Genomic DNA, 24,850 nt, shown 5'->3' on the forward strand with positions numbered 1-24,850 from the left:
GGAGCATCATGTGGGGTCATTATACAGTATTGAGCATCATGTGGGGCCATTATACAGCATGGAGCACTGTGGCCATTATACAGTATTGAGCATCATGGGCTATTATACAGTATGGTGCACTGTGTGGCCATTATACAGTATGGAGCATTGTGTGGCCATTATACAGTATTGAGTATCATATGTGGCCAGTATACAGTATAGAGCACTGTGTAGCCATTATACAGTATGGAGCATCATGTGTGGCCATTATACAGTATAGAGCACTGTGTGGCAGTTATACAGTATGGAGCATCATGTGGCCATTCAGTATAGAGCACTGTGTTGCCATTATACAGTATTGAGCATCATGTGGGGCCATTATACAGAATAGAGTACTGTGGCCATTATACTGTATGCAGCATCATGTGGGGCCATTACACAGTATTGAGCATCATGTGTGGTCGTTATACAGTATGGAGCACTGTGTGGCCATATTTTTTTGTTTATAATTATTGTTTATGAAACAGTATGATCAGCAGTACTAAATGGGTGTGGATTTGGGTGTGACTAGTTGTGAAATGGGTGTGGTCAGTCATGGCCTAAAACTTGCCGCGGCGCCTTAAGCGTGCCGCAAACTTTGTCCTTCTTTCCCTTCAAAAGGTGGGTGGTATGATACCGCATTTGCCAGATTGCGGCAAGTGCCGCAAATGTCCGCAATTCCCATAGGGAATGAATGAGGCTGAACGCAGTGTTGCCGTAAGTGATCTGTTATGCGGCAGATGCAGAAAAACTGCCGGATCTGCTGCAAAAGGCTACTTTCACATCAGCGATTTTTGAAAAAGTCACTGCCGATAGTGCCAAAGGGGGAGGCAGCACTAAAAGTGCCTAGGGCAGCGTAAACTCTAAATACGGCCCTGTCACTAACCACCTCTGTAGGCCTCTCACAGCTCTCAACCTCTGAAACACAAAAAGACGGTAACATCCTTGACCTGGTCTTTGTCCGGCTCTGTTCAATCTCCTGCCTAGGTAACTCACTGCTTCCCCTCTCTGACCACAACATTCTCTCCTTCACACTCACAATTCCTTGCCCACCCCAGCACTCTCCTACCTACCACACATTCAGAAATCTACATGCTATTAACCCTCACACACTTTCAGACTTCCTATACTCCTCATTGTCCCAAATCTCCTCTTTCCTGTCCTGATTTGGCTGTACATCACTTCAGTGACACTCTTCGAAGCACCCTTGACCAAGTAGCTCCCCTCACCCTCAGAACCTCCAAACACAGTAAAACAGCCCTGGCTCACATCACAAATCCGATTTCTCCAGCGATGCTCTAGGTGTGCTGAACGCTTATGGAGGAAAACTCGCACAACAGAAGACTTCATACACTTCAAATTTATGTTAAAAACCTATAACTCTGCCCTGCACCTTGCTAAACAGACCTACTTCACCACTCTGATCTCCTCACTATCCCACAACCACAAGAAACTTTTTGACACCTTTCACTCCCTCCTCAGGCCAAAAGCACAAGCCCCATCACAGACATTTGTGCTGATGACCTGGCCTCCCACTTTATAGAGAAAATAGATAATATCCGTCAGAAAATCCGCTCCCAGACACCAAGTGCAGTGACTCCCATCCCTCCCTGCATCTCCCCTGGCTCACTCTCGACATTCGGTCCCATCACAGAAGAAATCTCCAAGCTCCTCTCTTCTTCTCGTCTGACTACATGCACTAACCGACCCCATTCCCTCACATCTCCTCCAGTCTCTCTCTCCAGTCATCACAACTCCCTTAGCTACGATCTTTAATCTCTCCCTCTCCTCTGGCATTTTCCCCTCCTCCTTCAAACACTGTCATTATTCTATTGCTAAAGAAACCCGTCCTCGACCCATCCTGCACAAATAACTACAGACCGGTTTCCAATCTCCCCTTCATCTCTAAACTCTTGGAGTGCCTGATCTACTCCCGCCTTACCCGTTACCTCTCCACTCATTTCCTCCAAGACCCTTCACAGTCCAGTGTCCGCCCCCTATATTCGACAGAAACTGCACTCCTCAAGGTGACCAATGACCTTCTGACAGCAAAATTGAACGGTGACCACTCTGCTCATTCTTCTTGACCTTTCTGCAGCTTTTGACACTATCGACCACCCTCTCCTACTCTCTAGGCTCCAGTCACTAGGCATTAAGGACATTGCTCTCTCCTGGTTCTCCTATCTTTCTGACCGCTCATTCAGTGTTCTGTTCTCTGGCTCCACTTCATCTCTTCCTGTCACTGTCGGAGTACCACAGGGCTCAGTCCTTGGCCCCCTTCTCTTCTCCCTCGTCACGGCCCCAATTGGACAGACAATCAGCAGATTTGGCTTTCAGTACCATCTTTATGGCGATGACACACAACTATACACGTCATCTCCTGACCTTACCCTCGCTATACTACAGAATGCCACTGACTGTCTGTCTGCAGTCTCCAACATCATGTCCGCCCTCTATCTGAATCTCAATCTTTCCAAAACTGAACTACTTCTGCTCCCGCCATCTACTAACCTTGCTAAGGCTACGTTCACATTTGCGGTGCGTCAGGCGCAACCGCGGCGACGCATGCGCCATGCGCCCCTATATTTAACATGGGGGGCTCATGGACATGCGATTTGTTGCGGTTTGTGACGCATGCATTTTTTGGGCTCAAGCGTCAGGGCGCAGAGGACGCTGCTTGTTGCATTTTTTTTGCTCTATAAAAATGAACACATGCATCACAAAACACAGCGTTTTGCTGCGTTTTGCATGCGTTTTTGCGTGCGTTGTGCATTGCGTCGCCGACGCAGCACACAACAACGCAAATGTGAACGTAGCCTTAAGCTGACATTTCCCTCTCCGTGGGTGGCACTATAATAACGCCCCGGCAGCAGGTGCGCTGTCTGGGTGTTATGTTTGACTCCGATCTCTCCTTCACCTCCCAAATACAATCTCTTGCCCACTCGTGCCACTTACACCTAAAGAACATCTCTAGAATCCGCCCTTTTCTCACCATGGAAACAACAAAAACCCTCACTGTCGCCTTGATCCAATCCCGCCTGGACTACTGCAATGCTTTATTAATTGGCCTCCTCCTTTCTCGACTTTCCCCTGTCCAGTCTATCCTTAATGCAGCAGCCAATGTTGTCCATCTAGCTAATCGTTACTCGGACGCGTCCGCTCTTCGCCAGTCGTTACACTGGCTGCCCATTTCACCCACAAAGCTCTCCACAGTGCGGCACCCCCTTACATATCCTCCCTTATTTATGTCTATCGGCCTAACTGACCTCTGCGCTCTGCAAACGACTTTCAACTAACCTCTGCACTAATCCGTACATCTCACCTCTGTCTCCAAGACTTCTCCCGTGCTGCGCCAATCCTCTGGAATGCTCTACCCCAAAATATTAGGACCATCCACAATTTGCATAGTTTTTAAGCTCTCCCTCAAAACACATTTGTTTAGAGCAGCCTATCACGTTCCCTAATCAAAGTCATTTTATGTTTGTGTGTGTAGCCCATTCACTATTTCCACCTATCCCCCACCCCCTGAAGATGGCTGGACCATCACTGTAAATACATCATTGTAATTACACACCTGTACTTTGCATCTCCCCATCTCATTGTAGATTGTAACCTCTCACAAGCAGGGTCGTCTTATTTTGCTTTAATTATTGTATTGTCAACATTGTTACTTATGACTGTTGTGTTTGAAACTGTTAAACTGTAAAGCGCTGCGGAATATGTTGGCGCTATATAAGATTATTATTATTATTATTATTACATATCACCACACCATTTTTTTTAGCTATTAATTACTTTTATTAAATATTAGATTACAATAGTTTTTATCCTTTACCAGATACTAAATCACCTTCAGTCATTCACAACTAGCTATTTAAACCACATCTATTAGCTGTGGCTCACTGAAAAAATATCCTGCAATTTGGCATTAAGAAAAGACTAGAGATGGGCGGACACCTGGATATTCAGGTCCGGCTGAACAGTTTAAAAAAGTTTGGGTACCAAAACCGTACCCAGTCCCCCATTCACTTCGGATCGGTGGTGAAATCATCCCCACCGGTCAGAGAGCCAAGGTTCCTACGCTGTCAAAAGACAGCGTGAGCGCTCAGCTGTGATCGGAGGTATAAAGATTACCTCCAGTCACTGGTGTAACTGACTACTCTCATTATCTGAAACCTGCTGTCGCTAATAACAGCGAGAGCAGGAGGGGAAAGATGGGAGTATTCATCTGCCGCTCCTGCACTGTAAATAATAAAAAAAAAAAAACCTGGCATAGGTTCCCCTGTATTTTTGTTAAGCAGCCAGTCAAAACTCAAGAGCTGGGGACTGCAACCCTCAGCTGTCAGCTTCAGCAAGGTTGGTTATCAAGAATAGAGGGGTCCCCACGCCGTATTTTTTAATTATTTAAATGAATAAAAAAAAAAAAAAAATGGCGTGGGGTTCCCCCCATTTTTGACAACCAACCTGGGTAAAGCAGACAGCTGGGGGCTGGTATTCTCAGGCTGGTAAGGGGCCATGGATATTGTTCCCCCAAGCCTAAAAATAGCAGCCCGCAGCTTCCCAGAAAATGCACATCTATTAGATGCGCCAATTCTGGCGCTTCACCCGCCTCTTCCCACTTGCCCTGTAGCGATGGCAAGTAGGGTTAATATTTGTGGGGTTGATACCTTTGTATTGTCAGGTGACATCAAGCCCATGGCTTAGTAATGGAGAGGCGTCTATAAGACACCAATCCATTACTAATCCTATAGTTGTATTATAAAAAAAGACACAGCCAGAATAATGTCCTTAAATTGAAAAAATGACACAGACTCCTTTAATAATCTTTATTAAACCATACTTAGGACCTCGCCAAATTCCACCGAAGCCATCGATCTCCTGTAATAAACCAAAAATAATAAAACAACAATATACCATACCTGTCCGTCATTCTGTCCCATGCCGTAATCCATGTCCAGGGGAAAAACAGTTTTCAACCTGTACGGTCCAGGCTGAGAACCACTGGTGAATAAGCTGTTGCGAGCACAGCTTCAGTGACTGGAGGTGACGTCATAGAGGGTACCTACGGTCATTGAGGCTCTGTTCCCATCCTGGCTGAACTGCGATGACATCCCCGCTAGCACCGTGAGCCGAACCCGAACAGGTGAAGTCAGTGTTCGGTGTCCATGCCCAAACAGTAGGTGTTCGGTACAGACGCCGAACTTTACTGTTCGGTTCTCCCATCTCTAAAGAAGATAACATGAGTTTGAATCCAGCATATTTTATTAACAGCAGACTTGATTTTAAAAGTAAGATTTTTTATATATATATATATATATATATATATATATATATTTCTCACATATATGAATGCACCACTTTTAAACATATAGTAAGTTTTTATTTTATACTAGATGGCAGCCCGATTCTAAAGAATCGGGAGTCTAGAATCCATATATACTTTATTTATTCAAATGTAAGAATAATACAATTAATAAATAATAGTAAGAAAGAACAAAAATAATAGGCAGTATATGGAGAAAACACCAAACAAAAGTTCAAAATTGGTGTGAAAATGTCACTGAACCACTTCACAACTAAATATATATAGTTTTGGTAAATGGTATTATCATTTTTTTGACGAAATTCGGCAGGAGCTTGAAGAGCAACGTCACTGGGCCCGCCTCCACGCAGTAGAAACTTGCTGTGAGGTAAAAATTCAAAAATCACACCAAAATGGCGGACGGAGTGTGTCACAGTACGGCACGTTTCTGATTGGTCGCTCGCAGCAGGCGGCAACCAATCAGACACTGGACACTGTTGACGTCACTTATCTCCGGACATTAGCTCCGGACATTATCTCCGCACATTAGCTCCGGACATTAGCTCCGGACATTAGCTCCGGACAAAGCCACGGAAGTTGGCACAAATTGCAGGAACCTGAAGACACAAAAGAGAATAGTAAAACCAAAAACACTCAGTTTGAAAAAATGTTGCAGTAATCCGCAAGTGCTAGTAAAAGATGTAAAAAACAGGGTATTTGGTTGATATGTTTTTTGCAAAAAATGTATACTAAGCTGCTCTACCAATCTTCACGGTATACCCTTATCAGAGCAGTCCTAACTAATGTATGCAATCCCTATCTGATGTATTTAAAAACCTGATCATCTGTATATAACCTGTGTGAACAGGGTTCAGAGAGGAAAAATCCATGTGTGCATACAGGGTAGAACAGCTTTTGTGCAGATAGCCCAAGAGGAGTGGTGGAACTCCCCAGTCTTGTAGACACAAGAGAACAATTATGGAAACAGGAACACATGGGCTACTTGCACAGTGAACAAGTCTGTATGATCATGTTCACACACCACCAAGAAACCTGAAGACACAAAAGAGAATAGTAAAACCAAAAACACTCAGTTTGAAAAAATGTTGCAGTAATCCGCAAGTGCTAGTAAAAGATGTAAAAAACAGGGTATTTGGTTGATACGTTTTTTGCAAAAAATGTATACTAAGCTGCTCTACCAATCTTCACGGTATACCCCCATCAGAGCAGTCCTAACTAATGTATGCAATCCCTATCTGATGTATTTAAAAACCTGATCATCTGTATATAACCTGTGTGAACAGGGTTCAGAGAGGAAAAATCCATTAGTTAGGACTGAGTGTTTTTGGTTTTACTATTCTCTTTTGTGTCTTCAGGTTTCTTGGTGGTGTGTGAACATGATCATACAGACTTGTTCACTGTGCAAGTAGCCCATGTGTTCCTGTTTCCACAAATTGCAGGAAGTAGTATTCTAGGCAATTAATCTCCAGACATTAGCTCCGCACATTAGCTCCGGACAAAGCCACGGAAGTTGGCACAAATTGCAGGAAGTAGTATTCTAGGCAATTATATATTAGATAAAATCCTTTCTTTTCATAAACATTTTGCTTCAATAGAATGGTCAAAAATGGCAACTATTAAACTTTAACATGTAATGTGTCTTCTCGGCTCCAATTTTTTTTATTTCACTTATTTAAATTTATCTACATTTTGCCACCTGTACGTGTGGTTAAATCCTGAGGAAGAAGTTTGGAGAACTTCAAAATGCATTGACTAAAACCAATAATTAAAACCAGAATAATATCTTTGTGTATCCTGGATTTACACTTACTCTCCAGCAGCATGCAAAAATCCACATTTTAATTCCATTTTGTTAACTTACAATTTAGAAGACCCGTGGACCTACAGCAGCTGTACTTCTATGCCTTGATGTAGTTGTGTGAACACAACGCTACCAGGTTAGCATAAACTTTTTCAATCTTTTCATTCATACTCAGATAAGACCCTATATATATATTTTTTTATTATTTGTTTTTTGCTCCTTGTTCCACACAGTGGCAGTTTTACTCCATGACAGGTATAACACATCCTGAGGCAAGAACTGACATTTGCTTATGACGTGCTATGTCAATCATTTGTCTTTATGGGGTTAAAGGGAATCTGTCAGTAACATTAACCCGCTCAAACTGCATATATAGACACTAGATGGTGGCCCGATTCTAACGCATCGGGTATTCTAGAATATGCATGTCCACGTAGTATATTGCCCAGCCACGTAGTATATTGCCCAACCACGTAGTATATTGCCCAGCCACGTAGTATATTGCCCAGCCACGTAGTATATTGCCCAGCCCACGTAGTATATTGCCCAGCCACGTAGTATATTGCACAGCCCACGTAGTATATTGCACAGCCCACGTAGTATATTGCCCAGTCACGTAGTATATTGCACAGCGACGGAGTATATTGTCCAGCCACGTAGTATATTGCCCAGTCACGTAGTATATTGCCCAGTCACGTAGTATATTGCCCAGCTATGTAGTATATTGCACAGCGACGGAGTATACAGCACAGAGTCACGTAGTATAGAGACTTAAAAAAGAACAAAAACATATACTCACCTTCCGAAGGCCCGTTGAAGTCCTGCTATACTCACCATCCGCCGCCTTTCCCGCTCCTCGGGACGCTCCCGGGATTGCTCCATTGCAAGCGGCAGCTTCCGGTCCCAGGGCTGGTATGAGCAGGACCTGTGATGACGTCGCGGTCACATGACCGTGACGTCACGGCAGGTCCTTGTCGCACACCAGCCCTGGGACCGGAAGCTGCCGCTTGCAATGGAACGGTCCCGGGAGCATCCCGAGGAGCGGGAAAGGCGGCGGATGGTGAGTATAGCAGGTTTTTTGTTTTATTATTTTTAACATGACATATTTTTACTATTGATGCTGCATAGGCAGCATCAATAGTAAATAGTTGAGGACACACAGAGTTAATAGCGGCGGTAACGGAGTGCGTTACACCGCGGGCCGTTACCTTAACCCTGTGTGAGCGGTGAGTGGAGGGGATTATGGAGCGGGCGCCGGGCAGTGAGTGTAGGGGAGGGACTAATTGGACTGTGGCCGTCGCTGATTGGTCCCGGCAGCCATGACAGGCAGCTGCCGAGACCAATCAGCGAATGAATAACCGTGACAGAAGGACAGACAGACAGACTGAAGTGACCCTTAGACAATTATATAGTAGATCCTGGGCTTTGACACGTAAATTCATCAACACCTTTATACAGTTAGGGCCAGAAATATTTGGACAGTGACACAAGTTTTGTTATTTTAGCTGTTTACAAAAACATGTTCAGAAATACAATTATATATATAATATGGGCTGAAAGTGCACACTCCCAGCTGCAATATGATTGTTTCCACATCCAAATCGGAGAAAGGGTTTAGGAATCATAGCTCTGTAATGCATAGCGTCCTCTTTTTCAAGGGACCAAAAGTAATTGGACAATGGACTCTAAGGGCTGCAATTAACTCTGAAGGCGTCTCCCTCGTTAACCTGTAATCAATGAAGTAGTTAAAAGGTCAGGGGTGGATTCCAGGTGTGTGGTTTTGCATTTGGAAGCTGTTGCTGTGAGCAGACAACATGCGGTCAAAGGAACTCTCAATTGAGGTGAAGCAGAACATCCTGAGGCTGAAAAAAAAGAAAAAATCCATCAGAGAGATAGCAGACATGCTTGGAGTAGCAAAATCAACAGTTGGGTACATTCTGAGAAAAAAGGAATTGACTGGTGAGCTTGGGAACTCAAAAAGGCCTAGGCGTCCACGGATGACAACAGTGGTGGATGATCGCCGCATACTTAATTTGGTGAAGAAGAACCCGTTCACAACATCAACTGAAGTCCAGAACACTCTCAGTGAAGTAGGTGTATCTGTCTCTAAGTCAACAGTAAAGAGAAGACTCCATGACAGTAAATACAAAGGGTTCACATCTAGATGCAAACCATTCATCAATACCAAAAATAGACAGGCCAGAGTTAAATTTGCAGAAAAACACCTCAAGAAGCCAGGTCAGTTCTGGAAAAGTATTCTATGGACAGATGAGACAAAGATCAACCTGTACCAGAATGATGGGAAGAAAAAAGTTTGGAGAAGAAAGGGAACGGAACATGATCCAAGGCACACCACATCCTCTGTAAAACATGGTGGAGGCAACGTGATGGCATGGGCATGCATGGCTTTCAATGGCACTGGGTCACTTGTGTTTATTGATGACATAAGAGCAGACAAGAGTAGCCGGATGAATTCTGAAGGGTACCGGGATATACTTTCAGCCCAGATTCAGCCAAATGCTGCAAAGTTGATTGGATGGCGCTTCATAGTACAGATGGACAATGACCCCAAGCATACATCCAAAGCTACCCAGGAGTTCATGAGTGCCAAAAAGTGGAACATTCTGCAATGGCCAAGTCAATCTCCAGATCTAAACCCAATTGAGCATGCATTTCACTTGCTCAAATCCAGACTTAAGACGGAAAGACCCACAAACAAGCAAGACCTGAAGGCTGCGGCTGTAAAGGCCTGGCAAAGCATTAAGAAGGAGGAAACCCAGCGTTTGGTGATGTCCATGGGTTCCAGACTTAAGGCAGTGATTGCCTCCAAAGGATTTGCAACAAAATATTGAAAATAAAAATATTTTGTTTGGGTTATGTTTATTTGTCCAATTACTTTCGACCTCCTAAAATGTGGAGTGTTTGTAAAGAAATGTGTACAATTCCTACATTTTCTATCAGATATTTTTGTTCAACCCTTCAAATTAAACGTTACAATCTGCACTTGAATTCTGTTGTAGAGGTTTCATTTCAAATCCAATGTGGTGGCATGCAGAGCCCAACTCGCGAAAATTGTGTCACTGTCCAAATATTTCTGGCCCTAACTGTATCTTCTGTTGTTGTATTCCTAAGAATCTAGTAAAAACTAATTTCCTTATGCTTTGTGTTTGAACTCAAATGAAATTGTGGTACGCTCAATGCAAGCGTATTTGAGCAAGACTCAAAACAATCTATTCGGATTCTGGCTGGGAGTATGCACATTGCATACTTGCAGTCATGTAACCATCGTTACCGGCACAGACACTGGGGAATCCAAACAGCAAGCAGTATGTACGCTGTGTGGATTCACGAGTCTGCAGTTACATGGAGTTCCTGCAAAATTATCATTTTAGACCGGACAACCCCTTTACGTGCTCCGAGTGTGAAAGTGAACTTTCCAAGTCCCTGCCTCCTGCGGTGACTGATTCTTCTTACACTGTCTTTCATGCATTTGTAAGGACTTCAAGGTCAAGCTTGTAAAAATGTGTAATTTGTTTTTACGTACAGTTGGAATGGCAGGAGATGGCACCCTAATTTACAGTCACACCACCCCACAAAAGAAAATGGGTGTATTGAGAGAGGGCCCTATAAAGATATGGAGGAATAAGCCCCGCCTGAGATGTCTCCACGACCAACCCTGGCTCGGGCTCAGCTTGGACGCCTACTACCCTGGATGCTTAGGCTTGCCCAGGATTGCCCAGGATGCTTTGGCCTGCGCCGGATGCTTAGGCTTGCTCCAGAAGCTTAGGTTTGCCCCGGACGCTTAGGCCTGCCCCACATGCTTAGACCTGCACCGGACGCTTATGTTTGCCCTGGACGCTTAGGCCTGCTCGGCACTGCTTTCATCAGTTTTACCAGACCTCTCAACGGTCCCGGATCCAGCGGGACAGTCCTTATTTTGAGACTTTTTCCCTCTGTCCCGGCCGGGATCTTTTCCCGCACTGTACTAGTGAGAAGCAGCGGACACGCCCCCTCTTTTATCAGGACACGCCCTCTCTGTCTCCCCCTCTTTTTGTCGTTCAGAGAGAGCTCAGCTCATCGTCCAGCTTACTTACTTCTGGACTGAGGTAATTTCTGCAGGCAAAGCAAGAAGAACAGTGACCTCCAGAATCAGCAGTTCCTGTGTGCTCTCTGAGTCACAGTGTACATGCATATCATGACAGTCAGTCACAGCAGTGAAGAAGCAGGAACACACGAGGACTTAGACAGCAGCCAGAATGGAGCATACAGGACCATGACGAGAAGACACAATTGTCTCCTCTTTTCAGGCAGAGTACAGTGTGGATGTAGCAGAGCCGTATGTGTACGGGGTGTACGGAGCGGAGCCACGTGTGTACGGGGTGTACGGAGTGGAGCCACATGTGTATGGAGCAGAGCCTTGTGTGTACGAGGTGTATGGAGCAGAGTTGCGTGTGTATGGAGCAGAGCCATGTGTGTACGAGGTGTACAGAGTGGAGCCGCGTGTAGGAGGAGTACGGAGCAGACTGTATATAACTGAAGTACTGGGTGTATGCTGCGCACAGAGCGGTGACGTGATGCTTCTGGTATATAGTCGGCAGTGCAGATACTTGCTGAGTGTGAGGAGCAGGTTCCCAGTAAGGGCTCATTTCCACTTGCGAGACATACGTCTGTGTCTCGCAGGTTAAAACCCTCTTCTGGCGCCGGCACTTGGGAGACGGACGTATGCCTCGCAAGTGTAAATGAGCCCTAATAGTAAAACTACTAAGGGAGTAGTAGTTTTATCATGCATCACTGAGGGGGAATGGGGGGCATGTACAAAAAAACAGTACGGGGGAATTGGGGGCATGTATGAGGAAACAGTATGGGGGGATGGGTGCAGACAGTATGGGGAGCGAACGGGGGAATATATGTGGACACAGTATGTGAGTAGAGATGTGAAAAATGTATGTGGACAGAGTATGGGGAGTGAGACTAATGGGATGTGTGCAGACACAGTGCTGGTAGTCTGGTATGTGTGAGCAGGCAGTATAGAAAGTTAGGGGGTAAATATATGAGGAGACAGTATGGTGAACAGGGAGGGATGTGAGAGAAGAGAGTATGAGGAGGGAGGGGAATAGTGTGAGGAGACCGTATGGGGGGAGAAAAGTGAGTGGGCACAGAATAGAGACAGAGTAGTGGGGGCGTAACATGTGCTTTAATTCATTACTTGCAAATAAATTTATTTTTTTTGTTTATAATTATTGTGTATGAAAATGTGATCAGCAGTGCTAAATGTGTGGTTGGGGCGTGGATAGGGGTGTGACTAGTTATGAAATGGGTGTGTTCAGGGACGTGGCCTCAAATTCGCCACAACCTTTGTCGCTCTTCCCTTCTTAAAAAGTTGGGAGGTATGGTTACCAAGTGCTTGGTGTGTCTCCATTTGGTATGAAAGAAAGAAATCATAAGGCTACTTTCACACTAGTCCGTCGGTACGGGCTGTCGCAAACCGTCGGCCTGACGTACCGACGGACAGTGTGATTGATTAGCACAACGTTGGCAGCGGATGCAGTTTTACAACGCATCCGCTGCCCCATTGTAATGTCCGGGGAGGAGGGGGCGGAGTTCCAGCTGCGCATGCGAGGACGGAAATGGTGGACTCGACGCACAAGAAAAGTTACATGCAACTTTTTTTGGGCCAAAAGACGACTCATCCGTCGCATGACGGATGCGTCGTGTGGCCATACGTCGCAATGCATCGGTAATACAAGTGTATGGAGAAAAAACGCATCCTGCAGGCAACTTTGCAGGATGCGTTTTTTCACCAAAACGACGCATTGCGACGTCCGTCACACGACGCTAGTGTGAAAGTAGCCTAACCGAGGAGTCTTGACCAGTAATTGCTGGTGTGAAGATTCCATGACCTACGAATTTCCCGCTGGTGACTATAACCCACTGGGGGAGCTTTCTCTGCATGGAGTGACAGATATGCTGGTCACTTCCCCTTAATAATAAATGCAGCTTATTTTTTATGAAGGAAACAATAACAGAGCACATTGGGCTCTAAAGAGATGAGCGTATTTCGGGAACCCCCTTTCCTTGACAATAGATTGAAACCACAACAAAATGGCGCTGCACATCGCACAGTTTTCGTAAAGTCTTCCTCCTAGGGGTATTATTGTGCGCATGCGCGTTGATATGGAAGCAGGACGTCGCCGCCGCCATATTACTTTTGGTAAAAGTAAGTGGCACGGGCCCAGGATTTACATACAGCGAGTCACGTGATGTCCAACACTCAGCGGTGAGCGCTCGGCATGAAGTAAGTCATATTGGCGAGTAGGTGGCCGCTGTGCGCTTGTGCGCGGAGCCGGGTGAAGCCTTCCTCACATCCTGGGTCCTAGCGTCCTCTCCCCGGCCGCTGCAGGAGTGTGGTATGGAAGCACACATGTGCTGGCAGTGTGAACGGTCACTTATACAGGACGCCTATGTCTCTGCCCTGCATGCTGGATGTGTCTGCTGCTCCCCTGTATACAGTGCTGTATGTAGGACTGCGCCCCCCTCCCGTGTGCAGGGCTGTGGTCCCCATATAAAGGACTGCAAACTGTATCCCCATGTATTTCCTGCACTCCGTCTAATATACACACACGACTGTTTCCCTATTACATCTTCTGCCCCCCCCTGTATGCAGGACTGTGCACTATATCCCTATACATCTTCTGCCCCCTCCCCCCTGTATGCAGGACTGTACACTATAACCCTATGCATCTTCTGCCCCCCCCCCCCCGTATGCAGGACTGTGCACTATGTCCCTATGCATCTTCCGCCCCCCCCCCCCCCTTATGCAGGACTGTGCACTATGTCCCTATGCATCTTCCGCCCCCCCCCCCTTATGCAGGACTGTGCACTATATCCCTATGCATCTTCCGCCCCCCCCCTCCCCCTTATGCGGGACTGTACACTATATCCCTATGCATCTTCCGCCCCCCCCCTTATGCAGGACTGTGCACTATGTCCCTATGCATCTTCCGCCCCCCCCCCCCTGTATGCAGGACTGTACACTATAACCCTATGCATCTTCTGCCCCCCCCCCCCCCGTATGCAGGACTGTGCACTATGTCCCTATGCATCTTCCGCCCCCCCCCCCCTTATGCAGGACTGTGCACTATGTCCCTATGCATCTTCCGCCCCCCCCCCCTTATGCAGGACTGTGCACTATATCCCTATGCATCTTCCGCCCCCCCCCTCCCTCTTATGCGGGACTGTACACTATATCCCTATGCATCTTCCGCCCCCCCCCTTATGCAGGACTGTGCACTATGTCCCTATGCATCTTCCGCCCCCCCCCCCCCTTATGCAGGACTGTGCACTATATCCCTATGCATCTTCCGCCCCCCCCCTCCCCCTTATGCGGGACTGTACACTATATCCCTATGCATCTTCCGCCCCCCCCCTTATGCAGGACTGTGCACTATGTCCCTATGCATCTTCCGCCCCCCCCCCCCTTATGCAGGACTGTACACTATATCCCTATGCATCTTCCGCCCCCCCCCCTTATGCGGGACTGTACACTATATCCCTATGCATCTTCCGCCCCCCCCCCCCTTATGCAGGACTGTACACTATAACCCTATGCATCTTCTGCCCCCCCCCCCCCGTATGCAGGACTGTGCACTATGTCCCTATGCATCTTCCGCCCCCCCCCCCCTTATGCAGGACTGTGCACTATGTCCCTATGCATCTTCCGCCCCCCCCCCCCCCTTATGCAGGACTGTGCACTATGTCCCTATGCATCTTCCGCCCCCCCCCCTTATGCAGGACTGTGCACTATGTCCCTATGCATCTTCCGCCCCCCCCCCCCCTTATGCAGGACTGTACACTATATCCCTATGCATCTTCTGCCCCCCCCCCCCCCCCCCGTATGCAGAACTGTACACTATAACCCTACGCATCTTCTGCCACCTTGTATACAGGACTGTGCACTATATCCCTACGCATCTACTGCCCCCCCCCCCTTGTATGAATAGCTGTGCACTATATCCCTATGCACCTACTGCCCCCCTGTATGCAGGACTGTACACTATAACCCTATGCATCTTCTGCCCCCCCCCCCCGTATGCAGAACTGTACACTATAACCCTACGCATCTTCTGCCACCTTGTATACAGGACTGTGCACTATATCCCTACGCATCTACTGCCCCCCCCCCCTTGTATGAATAGCTGTGCACTATATCCCTATGCACCTACTGCCCCCCTGTATGCAGGACTGTACACTATAACCCTATGCATCTTCTGCCCCCCCCCCCCCCCCCACGTATGCAGGACTGTACACCATATCCCTATGCATCTTCTGCCCCCCTGTATGCAGGACTGTGCACTTTATCCCTATGCATCTTCTGCTCCCCTTTATGCAGGACTGTACACTATATCCCTATGCATCTTCTGCCCCCCCCCACGTATGCAGGACTGTACACCATATCCCTATGCATCTTCTGCCCCCCCCCACGTATGCAGGACTGTACACCATATCCCTATGCATCTTCTGCCCCCCTGTATGCAGGACTGTGCACTATATCCCTATGCATCTTCTGCCCCCCTGTATGCAGGACTGTACACTATATCCCTATGCATCTTTGTCCCCCCCCCTGTATGCAGGACTGTACACCATACCCCTCTGCATCTTCTGCCCCCCTGTATGCAGGCCTGTGCACTTTATCCCTATGCATCTTCTGCTCCTCTTTATGCAGGCCTGTGCACTTTATCCCTATGCATCTTCTGCTCAACTTTATGCAGGACTGTGCACTTTATCCCTATGCATCTTCTGCTCCCCTTTATGCAGGACTGTATCCCAGTATGAATCTTTTGCTCCCCTATATGCAGGACCATACACTATATCCCTATGAGTCTTCCGATCCCCTATATGCAGAACTGTACACTATATCCCGGTATCACACAAAAATAAATCCCATACTATGGTAAACATGACCCAATAAATGATAAATCAAATATATGAAAAGTGTAATATATTTAAGTATATGAGGTAATGTGTAGCGCATCACAAACTAATTATACAGAATTTTATTAACACATATATTACAAAAATTAACAATAAAGTGCATAAAAACAATTAAAAAAAAAGGCAGGTGGGCCTATTTGCTCAGTGATAAGCCAGTAACATTTTGACACCACAGCCGGACAGGAAACACTGTTGATATTGGCAGTAACAGGAATGTATATGAACAACATACAAAAATAACAGCAGGGAACGAATCCTAGTCCCAACAGTTGGAGAGCATTACTAACCAAAAGCTAAAGTGCATAGTACTTGTACTCTCCATGTAAACATGTGCTGTCAGAAGAACATAACACATAAAGTAATACTGCGAGACCTAAATCATGATTTACCTGTGCTACAGCAACTGTGCCACTTCCCCTACGCGCGTTTCCCTGCTATTTCTTATATGTTGTTCATATACATTCCTGTTACTGCCAATATCAACGGTGTTTCCTGTCCGGCTGTGGTGCCACATATGCTACTGGCTCATTACTGTTACTGTTGATATTGGCAGTAACAATAAGTTTATATAATTTATACAATGTGATTTTATTTTTGATATTCTATATCTCAATGTTAAAATTAACCTAACCTACTCTTAAAATTATAGACTGTTCATGTCTTTGTCAGTGGGCAAACCTACAAAATCAGCAAGGGATGAAATACTTATTTCCTACACTGTGTGCTTTCATGATTTAGCTGAGCTGTGTGTGTATGTAGCAGAGTTGTATGTGTATATATAAACTGCTAAAAAATAAAGGGAACACTAAAATCCCACATCCTAGATATCACTGAATGAAATATTCCAGTTGTAAATCTTTATTCATTACATAGTGGAATGTGTTGAGAACAATAAAACCTAAAAATGATCAATGTTAATGACAACTAGTATCCCACGGAGGTCTGGAGTTGGAATGATGCTCAAAATCAAAGTGGGAAATGAAGTTACAGGCTGATCTAACCAGTGGAAATGCCTCAAGACAAGGAAATGATGCTCAGTATTCTGTGTGGCTTCCACGTGCCTGTATGATCTCCCTACTTCGCCTGGGCATACTCCTGATGAGGCTGCGGATGGTCTCCTGAGGGATCTCCTCCCAGACCTGGACTAAAGCATCCACCAACTCCTGGAGAGTCTGTGGTGCAACGTGACATTGGTGGATGGTGCGAGACATGATTTCCCAGATGTGTTCAATCAGATTCAGGTCTGGGGAATGGGCGGGCCAGTCCATAGCTTTAATGCCTTCATCTTGCAGAACCTGCTGACACATTCCAGCCACATGAGGTCTGGCACTGTCCTACATTAGGAGGAACCCAGGGCCAACCGCACCAGCATATGGTCTCACAAGGGTCTCAGGATCTCATCTCGGTACCTAATGGCAGTCAGGCTACCTCTGGCGCACACATGGAGGGCTGTGCGTCCCTCCAAAGAAATGTCACCCCAAACCATTACTGACCCACTGCCAAATCGGTCATGCTGAAGGATGTTGCAGACAGCAGATGGCTCTCCATGGCATCTCCAGACTGTGTCACGTCTGTCACATGTTCTCAGTGTGAACCTGCTTTCATCTGTGAAGAGTACAGGGCACCAGTGGCGAATTTGCCAATCCTGGTGTTCTGTGTCAAATTCCAAGCGTCCTGCACAGTGTTGGGCTGTGAGCACAACCCCCATCTGTGGACGTCGGGCACTCACCATCCTCATGGAGTCTGTTTCTAACCATTTGTGCAGATACATGCACAGTTGTTGCCTGCTAGAGGTCATTTTGCAGGGCTCTGGCAGTGCTCCTTCTGTTCCTCCTTGCACAAAGGCTGAGATAGCAGTCCTGCTGGGTTGTTGCCCTCCTACGGCCCCCTCCACGTCTCCTGGTTTACTGGCCTGTCTCCTGGTATCGCCTCCAGCCTCTGGACACTATGCTGACAGACACAGCAAACCTTCTTGCCACAGCTCGCATTGATGTGCCATCCTGGATGAGCTGTACTTCCTGAGCCACTTGTGTGGGTTGTAGAGTCCATCTCATGCTACCACGAGTGTGAAAGCACAACCAACATTCAAAAGTGACCAAAATATCAGCCAGAAAGCATTGGTACTGTGATGTGGTCTGTGATCCCCACCTGCAGAACCGCTCCTTTGAGTGTGTCTTGATAATTGCCAATAATTTCCATCTGTTGTCTATTCCTTTCCACAACAGCATGTGAAATTGATTGTCAAACAGTGTTGCTTCCTAAGTGGACAGTTTGATTTCACAGAAGTTTGATTTACTTGGAGTTATCTTCTGTTGTTTAAGTCTTCCCTTTATTTTTTTGAGCAGTGTATATATACAGTAGTGCCGAGTGTGCATGTACAGTACATTCAGTAGTGTTGTGTAGTAAATGTTAATTATTAGGAAATGTTTTTCCTATTTTCTGCTATGTAAACCTGGGGTGTGACTTATACTCCAAAATTTATGGTATTTGTTATGAAAGCTGGAGTCCAATTCTTTTGCCTATTACTCCTACTACACAGCCCTGGTCTTTTCTGTCTCCCTATATGCAGGAGGTCTTCCCTGCTCTATAAGCAGGCAACAATTACCACCCCTCTATATGCAGGACATCTGAAGTGTCCCCCTATATACAGGACATGTTGGATGCCTTTTACTGCTCCCTTTGCCAAAGAACTTACATCCTCAAAGCACGGAATATAGCGATATGATACTGCTACTACTGCATGAAAATGTGCAAATATTGCTATTTATTAATGTGTCCGATATATGATAATTGGCTAGAGGGCAGTAGTTACAAAGTAGCCCCCATTCTGTTTGTGATCCTAAAATTCATACCACCTTCTTCCATTTCATTAAAGGATCTCCCTGGTCAGTCCTTTTGCACAATACAATGGTACTTTTTCTGACTGATTCACCTAGAATGGACATAGACGGAAAAGAAATAGCTGAGAGGATCTTAAACCTCACCCTGGAAATCATCTACCTGCTGACTGGAGAGGTGAGGTATCCTTGAACATGACCTTGACTGTCATTTTCTGGCTACAATAGTTGGGCCTATGTCAGTTGTAATGACTGTGCTATAGTTAAAGCAGTGGCATCATGTCAACCCATCGATAAATATGAATGTATGGCGTGTATTTGTGGGTGGGATTTTGGATTTTCATTTTACTGTGTATGAATTTTGGCTTTCTTAAGGTAGAAACAAGATGAACATATACCCTGCTATAAGAAGGTAAAAAGCAGTAGTGCATGGGAGTAACATTGGGTACTTGGTAAACACTGTTTTTGATCAAAAGAGTGTAAAAGCCATCCCACCAGATCCAAGGTGTACCCATTTGAGACAGTCCTAACCTCTAGCATTAAAACCTTACTTACCATGTGGCCTCATACACATTCCATGTATACCACCTTAAACTACAGTTCAATTATAGGCCAGTAAGTCTAACCTCTATTGTTGGTAAAATATTTGAAGGGTTTCTGAGGGATGTTATTCTGGATTATCTCAATGAGAATAACTGTTTAACTCCATATCAGCATGGGTTTATGAGAAATCGCTCCTGTCAAACCAATCTAATCAGTTTTTATGAAGAGGTAAGCTATAGACTGGACCACGGTGAGTCATTGGACGTGGTATATCTCGATTTTTCCAAAGCGTTTGATACCGTGCCGCACAAGAGGTTGGTACACAAAATGAGAATGCTTGGTCTGGGGGAAAATGTGTGTAAATGGGTTAGTAACTGGCTTAGTGATAGAAAGCAGAGGGTGGTTATAAATGGTATAGTCTCTAACTGGGTCGCTGTGACCAGTGGGGTACCGCAGGGGTCAGTATTGGGACCTGTTCTCTTCAACATATTCATTAATGATCTGGTAGAAGTTTTACACAGTAAAATATCGATATTTGCAGATGATACAAAACTATGTAAAGCAGTTAATACAAAAGAAGATAGTATTCTGCTACAGATGGATCTGGATAAGTTGGAAACTTGGGCTGAAAGGTGGCAGATGAGGTTTAACAATGATAAATGTAAGGTTATACACATGGGAAGAGGGAATCAATATCACCATTACACACTGAACGGGAAACCACTGGGTAAATCTGACAGGGAGAAGGACTTGGGGATCCTAGTTAATGATAAACTTACCTGGAGCAGCCAGTGCCAGGCAGCAGCTGCCAAGGCAAACAGGATCATGGGGTGCATTAAAAGAGGTCTGGATACACATGATGAGAGCATTATACTGCCTCTGTACAAATCCCTAGTTAGACCGCACATGGAGTACTGTGTCCAGTTTTGGGCACCGGTGCTCAGGAAGGATATAATGGAACTAGAGAGAGTACAAAGGAGGGCAACAAAATTAATAAAGGGGATGGGAGAACTACAATACCCAGATAGATTAGCGAAATTAGGATTATTTAGTCTAGAAAAAAGACGACTGAGGGGCGATCTAATAACCATGTATAAGTATATAAGGGGACAATACAAATATCTCGCTGAGGATCTGTTTATACCAAGGAAGGTGACGGGCACAAGGGGGCATTCTTTGCGTCTGGAGGAGAGAAGGTTTTTCCACCAACATAGAAGAGGATTCTTTACTGTTAGGGCAGTGAGAATCTGGAATTGCTTGCCTGAGGAGGTGGTGATGGCGAACTCAGTCGAGGGGTTCAAGAGAGGCCTGGATGTCTTCCTGGAGCAGAACAATATTGTATCATACAATTATTAGGTTCTGTAGAAGGACGTAGATCTGGGTATTTATTATGATGGAATATAGGCTGAACTGGATGGACAAATGTCTTTTTTCGGCCTTACTAACTATGTTACTATGTTACTATGTATTTCTATTGGTCTTGCTTTAGGTTCTTGAACTCAGTGGCTTCACTTTTTTTTAACTACGTTTCTATAGCTTCCCATTACTGTATGTCCATAGTTGGGCTCCTGTCCTACCCAGTCCTTATTCACATTGAGGCCATTTTGGACACATGGTAATGTTTTAATGCTAGAAGTTAGTTAGGATTGTCCAGACTCGGTACCTCTTATCACTCGTGGGATGGTTTTAATAGTATTTTGTCAAAAACAGTTTACCAAGTATCAAATGTTATTTATATGCACTATTGCTTTTTACTTACAGCAGGGTATATGTTCTTTTTGTTTCTATGTTAGGTTTTCAGTCTCATCATACTGGCATTCCAGCCTTGGCATGTCACTTTCCACAAGGAGAAATCTTACTAATTAGATCCCAGTCTTAAGGCCCCTTCACATTAAGCGACGCTGCAGCGATACCGACAACGATCCGGATCGCTGTAGCGTCGCTGTTTGGTCGCTGGAGAGCTGTCACACAGACCGCTCTCCAGCGACCAACGATGCCGGTAACCAGGGTAAACATCGGGTAACTAAGCGCAGGGCTGCGCTTAGTAACCCGATGTTTACCCTGGTTACCATCCTAAAAGTAAAAAAAAACAAACGCTACATACTTACCTACCGCTGTCTGTCCTCCAGCGCTGTGCTCTGCTCTCCTCCTGTACTGGCTGTGAGCACAGCGGCCGGAAAGCACAGCGGTGACGTCACCGCTCTGCTTTCCGGCTGACCGACGCTCACAGCCAGTACAGGAGGAGAGCAGAGCACAGCGCTGGAGGACAGACAGCTGTAGGTAAGTATGTACTGTTTTTTTTTTTTACTTTTAGGATGGTAACCAGGGTAAACATCGGGTTACTAAGCGCGGCCCTGCGCTTAGTTACCCGATGTTTACCCTGGTTACCAGTGAAGACATCGCTGGATCGGTGTCACACACGCCGATCCAGCGATGTCAGGAGGAGTCCAGCGACGAAATAAAGTTCTGGACTTTATTCAGCGACCAACGATCTCCCAGCAGGGGCCTGATCGTTGGTCGCTGTCACACATAACGATTTCATTAACGATATCGTTGCTACGTCACAAAAAGCAACGATATCGTTAACAATATCGTTATGTGTGAAGGTACCTTTAGCCTCTCACCTAGCAAAATCAGATCTCATACTTTACTGTACTGACAAGGGGCAATACCCCGAAACACCGTGTCTGCAAATTGAGATTCTGATTTGTCTGAATCTGAAGTTATATCTCAAGACTTGTTAAAGGGTTGATAATGACTTATAGTATTGCTGCTTCCAATAGGCAACACTAGAGTGAAATTTCTCTTCCTCTCTGCAGATACAATTTTCATATCTTAGGTTTTGTCTGTTTAATGGCCAGTGTGAACATTCTCCTACATATTGCATGCATACCAACTTATACTCCAGTTCCTTTCTTTCAGGTTTGCTTTGAAAGCTACATGTGCCAAAAAAATAGTTTGGGGGAGAAATCATACTGACAGATTCCAATTAAAGTGCCAATACTTGGGGTAATGGGGTTAGCATGATACCTATTTTAGTCTATGGGCACATGGCAAACATCAGACCGTACTCGGATATCATCCAAGTGCAGTCTGAGTTTGTATAATGTTTATAATGCATTATTCTCCAATATACATAATTGTATACAGTGGGTATGGAAAGTACCGTATTCAGACCCCTTTAAATTTTTCACTTTGTTTCATTACAGCCATTTGATAAATTCAAAGAAATTCATTTTGTTTCTCATTACTGTACACTCTGCATGCCATCTTGACTAAAAAAACTGAAATGTAGTAATTTTTGCAAATGTATTAAAAAAGAAAAACTGAAATATCACATGGTCATAAGTATTCAGACCCTTTGCACAGTATTGAGTAGAAGCTCCTTTTGAGCTAATGCAGCCATGAGTCTTCTTGGAAATGATGCAACAAGTTTTTCACACCTGGATTTGGGGATCCTTCCTTGCAGATCCTCTCCAGTTCCGTCAGGTTGGATGGTGAACGGTGGTCAACAGCCATTTTCGGGTCTCTCCAGAGATGCTCAATTGGGTTTAGGTCAGGGCTCTGGCTGAGTCAGTCAAGAATGGGCTCAGAGTTGTTCTGAAACCATTCCTTTGTTATTTTAGCTGTGTACTTGGGGTCATCGTCTTGTTGGAAGGTGAACCATTGGCCAAGTCTTAGGTCCAGAGCACTCTGGAAGAGGTTTTCATCCAGGATATATCTGTACTTGGCCGCATTCATGTTTCCTTCAATGACCACCAGTCGTCCTCTCCCTGCAGGTGAAAAACACCCCCGTAGCATGATGCTGCCACCACCATGTTTCACTGTTGGGATTGTGTTAGGCAGGAGATGAGCAGTGCCTGGTTTTCTCCACACATACTGCTTAGAATTATCACCAAAAGGTCTATCTTCGTCTCATCAGACCAGAGAATCTTATTTCTCATAGTCTGGGAGTCCTTCATGTGTTTTTTAGCAAATTCTATGCGGGCTTTCATATGTCTTGCACTGAGGAGAGGCTTCCGTTGGGCCACTCTGCCATAAAGGCAAGACTGGTGAAGGGCTGCAGTGATAGTTGACTTTGTGGAACTTTCTCCCATCTCCCTACTGTATCTGTGGAGCTCAGCCACAGTGATCTTGGGGTTCTTCTTTACCTCTCTCACCAAGGCTCTTCTTCCACGATTGCTCAGTTTGGCTGGACGCCCAGAACTAGGAAGACTTCTGGTGGTCTCAAATGTCTTTCATTTAAGGATTATGGAGGCCACTGTGCTCTTAGGGACCTTGAGTACTGCAGAAATTCTGTTGTAACCTTGGCCAGATCTGTGCCTTGCCACAATTCTGCCTCTGAGCCTCCTTGGCCAGTTTCTTTGACCTCATGATTCTCATTTGGTCTGACATGCACTGTGATCTGTGAGGTCTTATATAGACAGGTGTGTGCCTTTCCAAATCAAGTCCTATCAGTTTAGTTAAACACAGCTGGGCTCCAATGAAGGAGTAGAACCATCTCAAAGAGGATCACAAGGAAATGGACAGCATTTGACTTAAATATGAGTGTCTGTCTTTTATTAAATTTGCAAAACTTTCTACATTTGCTTTCCTCAGTCAATATGGGGTGCAGAGTGTACATTAATGAGAAAACAAATGAACTTTTTTGTGTGTCTATGTGTGTGTGTGTGTGTATGTATATTATATATATATATATTTATTTTTAAATTTAATATTATTTCTAACAAGGCTTCCAGGTATGTGAATTGCGGCCTGTAAGGAGTGTAATGCACTGACAAGTCTAAATAGATAATGGCAATATAAATACAGTGACGTTCACTCTTCATACCCAGGATTACACCGTAGTGAAGAAGACAGCAGGTAACAATGTTACCCCAGGCAGTCATCTTCACATGTCAAGAGGATGGAACGGATCCCAAAGACTCAACTTGGAACCTCCTCCTCTTTCACTTATACACGATGAGAAGATCCTGGACCTCACCAACAAGATCATTGAGTTGCTTACTGAAGAGGTGAGTGCTGCTGGGAATACTGAGACATTATATGGTAATGCATGGGATCATAAGGGTATTTATTAACCCCTTTCCGAGATCCACCATAGATGAACGGCGCTAATTGGGAGTGGGTGTATGGAGCCGGCAGGTTATGGCTGTCGCAGAAAGGAGCTGCCTCTTAACAGCTGTGGGTGGCGTAGTGCTCTGCCCATGACTGATAACCTGTTATATGTGGTTGTCATTCTCTGACAGTGGTATTAACAACAAATGGGCACGAGAGCGCATCACAATATGCACCCAGCTGGAGCGACAATGGGTTGTTTATGACAGCTGGGTTTAT

At 45.3% G+C, this 24,850-nt stretch overlaps 1 protein-coding gene across 1 annotated transcript in view; it reads left to right on the forward strand.

Annotated features, from left to right (window-relative positions):
- LOC138666770 (zinc finger protein 420-like) overlaps positions 1-24,850 on the forward strand; it is a 163,721-nt gene that overhangs the window by 101,474 nt on the left and 37,397 nt on the right. Inside the window, exons 9-11 of the mRNA XM_069754943.1 lie at positions 11,450-11,510; positions 19,009-19,148; positions 24,349-24,528. Coding sequence (XP_069611044.1) covers positions 11,450-11,510; positions 19,009-19,148; positions 24,349-24,528 — 381 coding nt within the window. The remainder of the gene's footprint in view (positions 1-11,449; positions 11,511-19,008; positions 19,149-24,348; positions 24,529-24,850) is intronic.

Source organism: Ranitomeya imitator, chromosome 2 (assembly GCF_032444005.1).
Source record: "Ranitomeya imitator isolate aRanImi1 chromosome 2, aRanImi1.pri, whole genome shotgun sequence".
Taxonomy (NCBI): domain Eukaryota; kingdom Metazoa; phylum Chordata; class Amphibia; order Anura; family Dendrobatidae; genus Ranitomeya; species Ranitomeya imitator.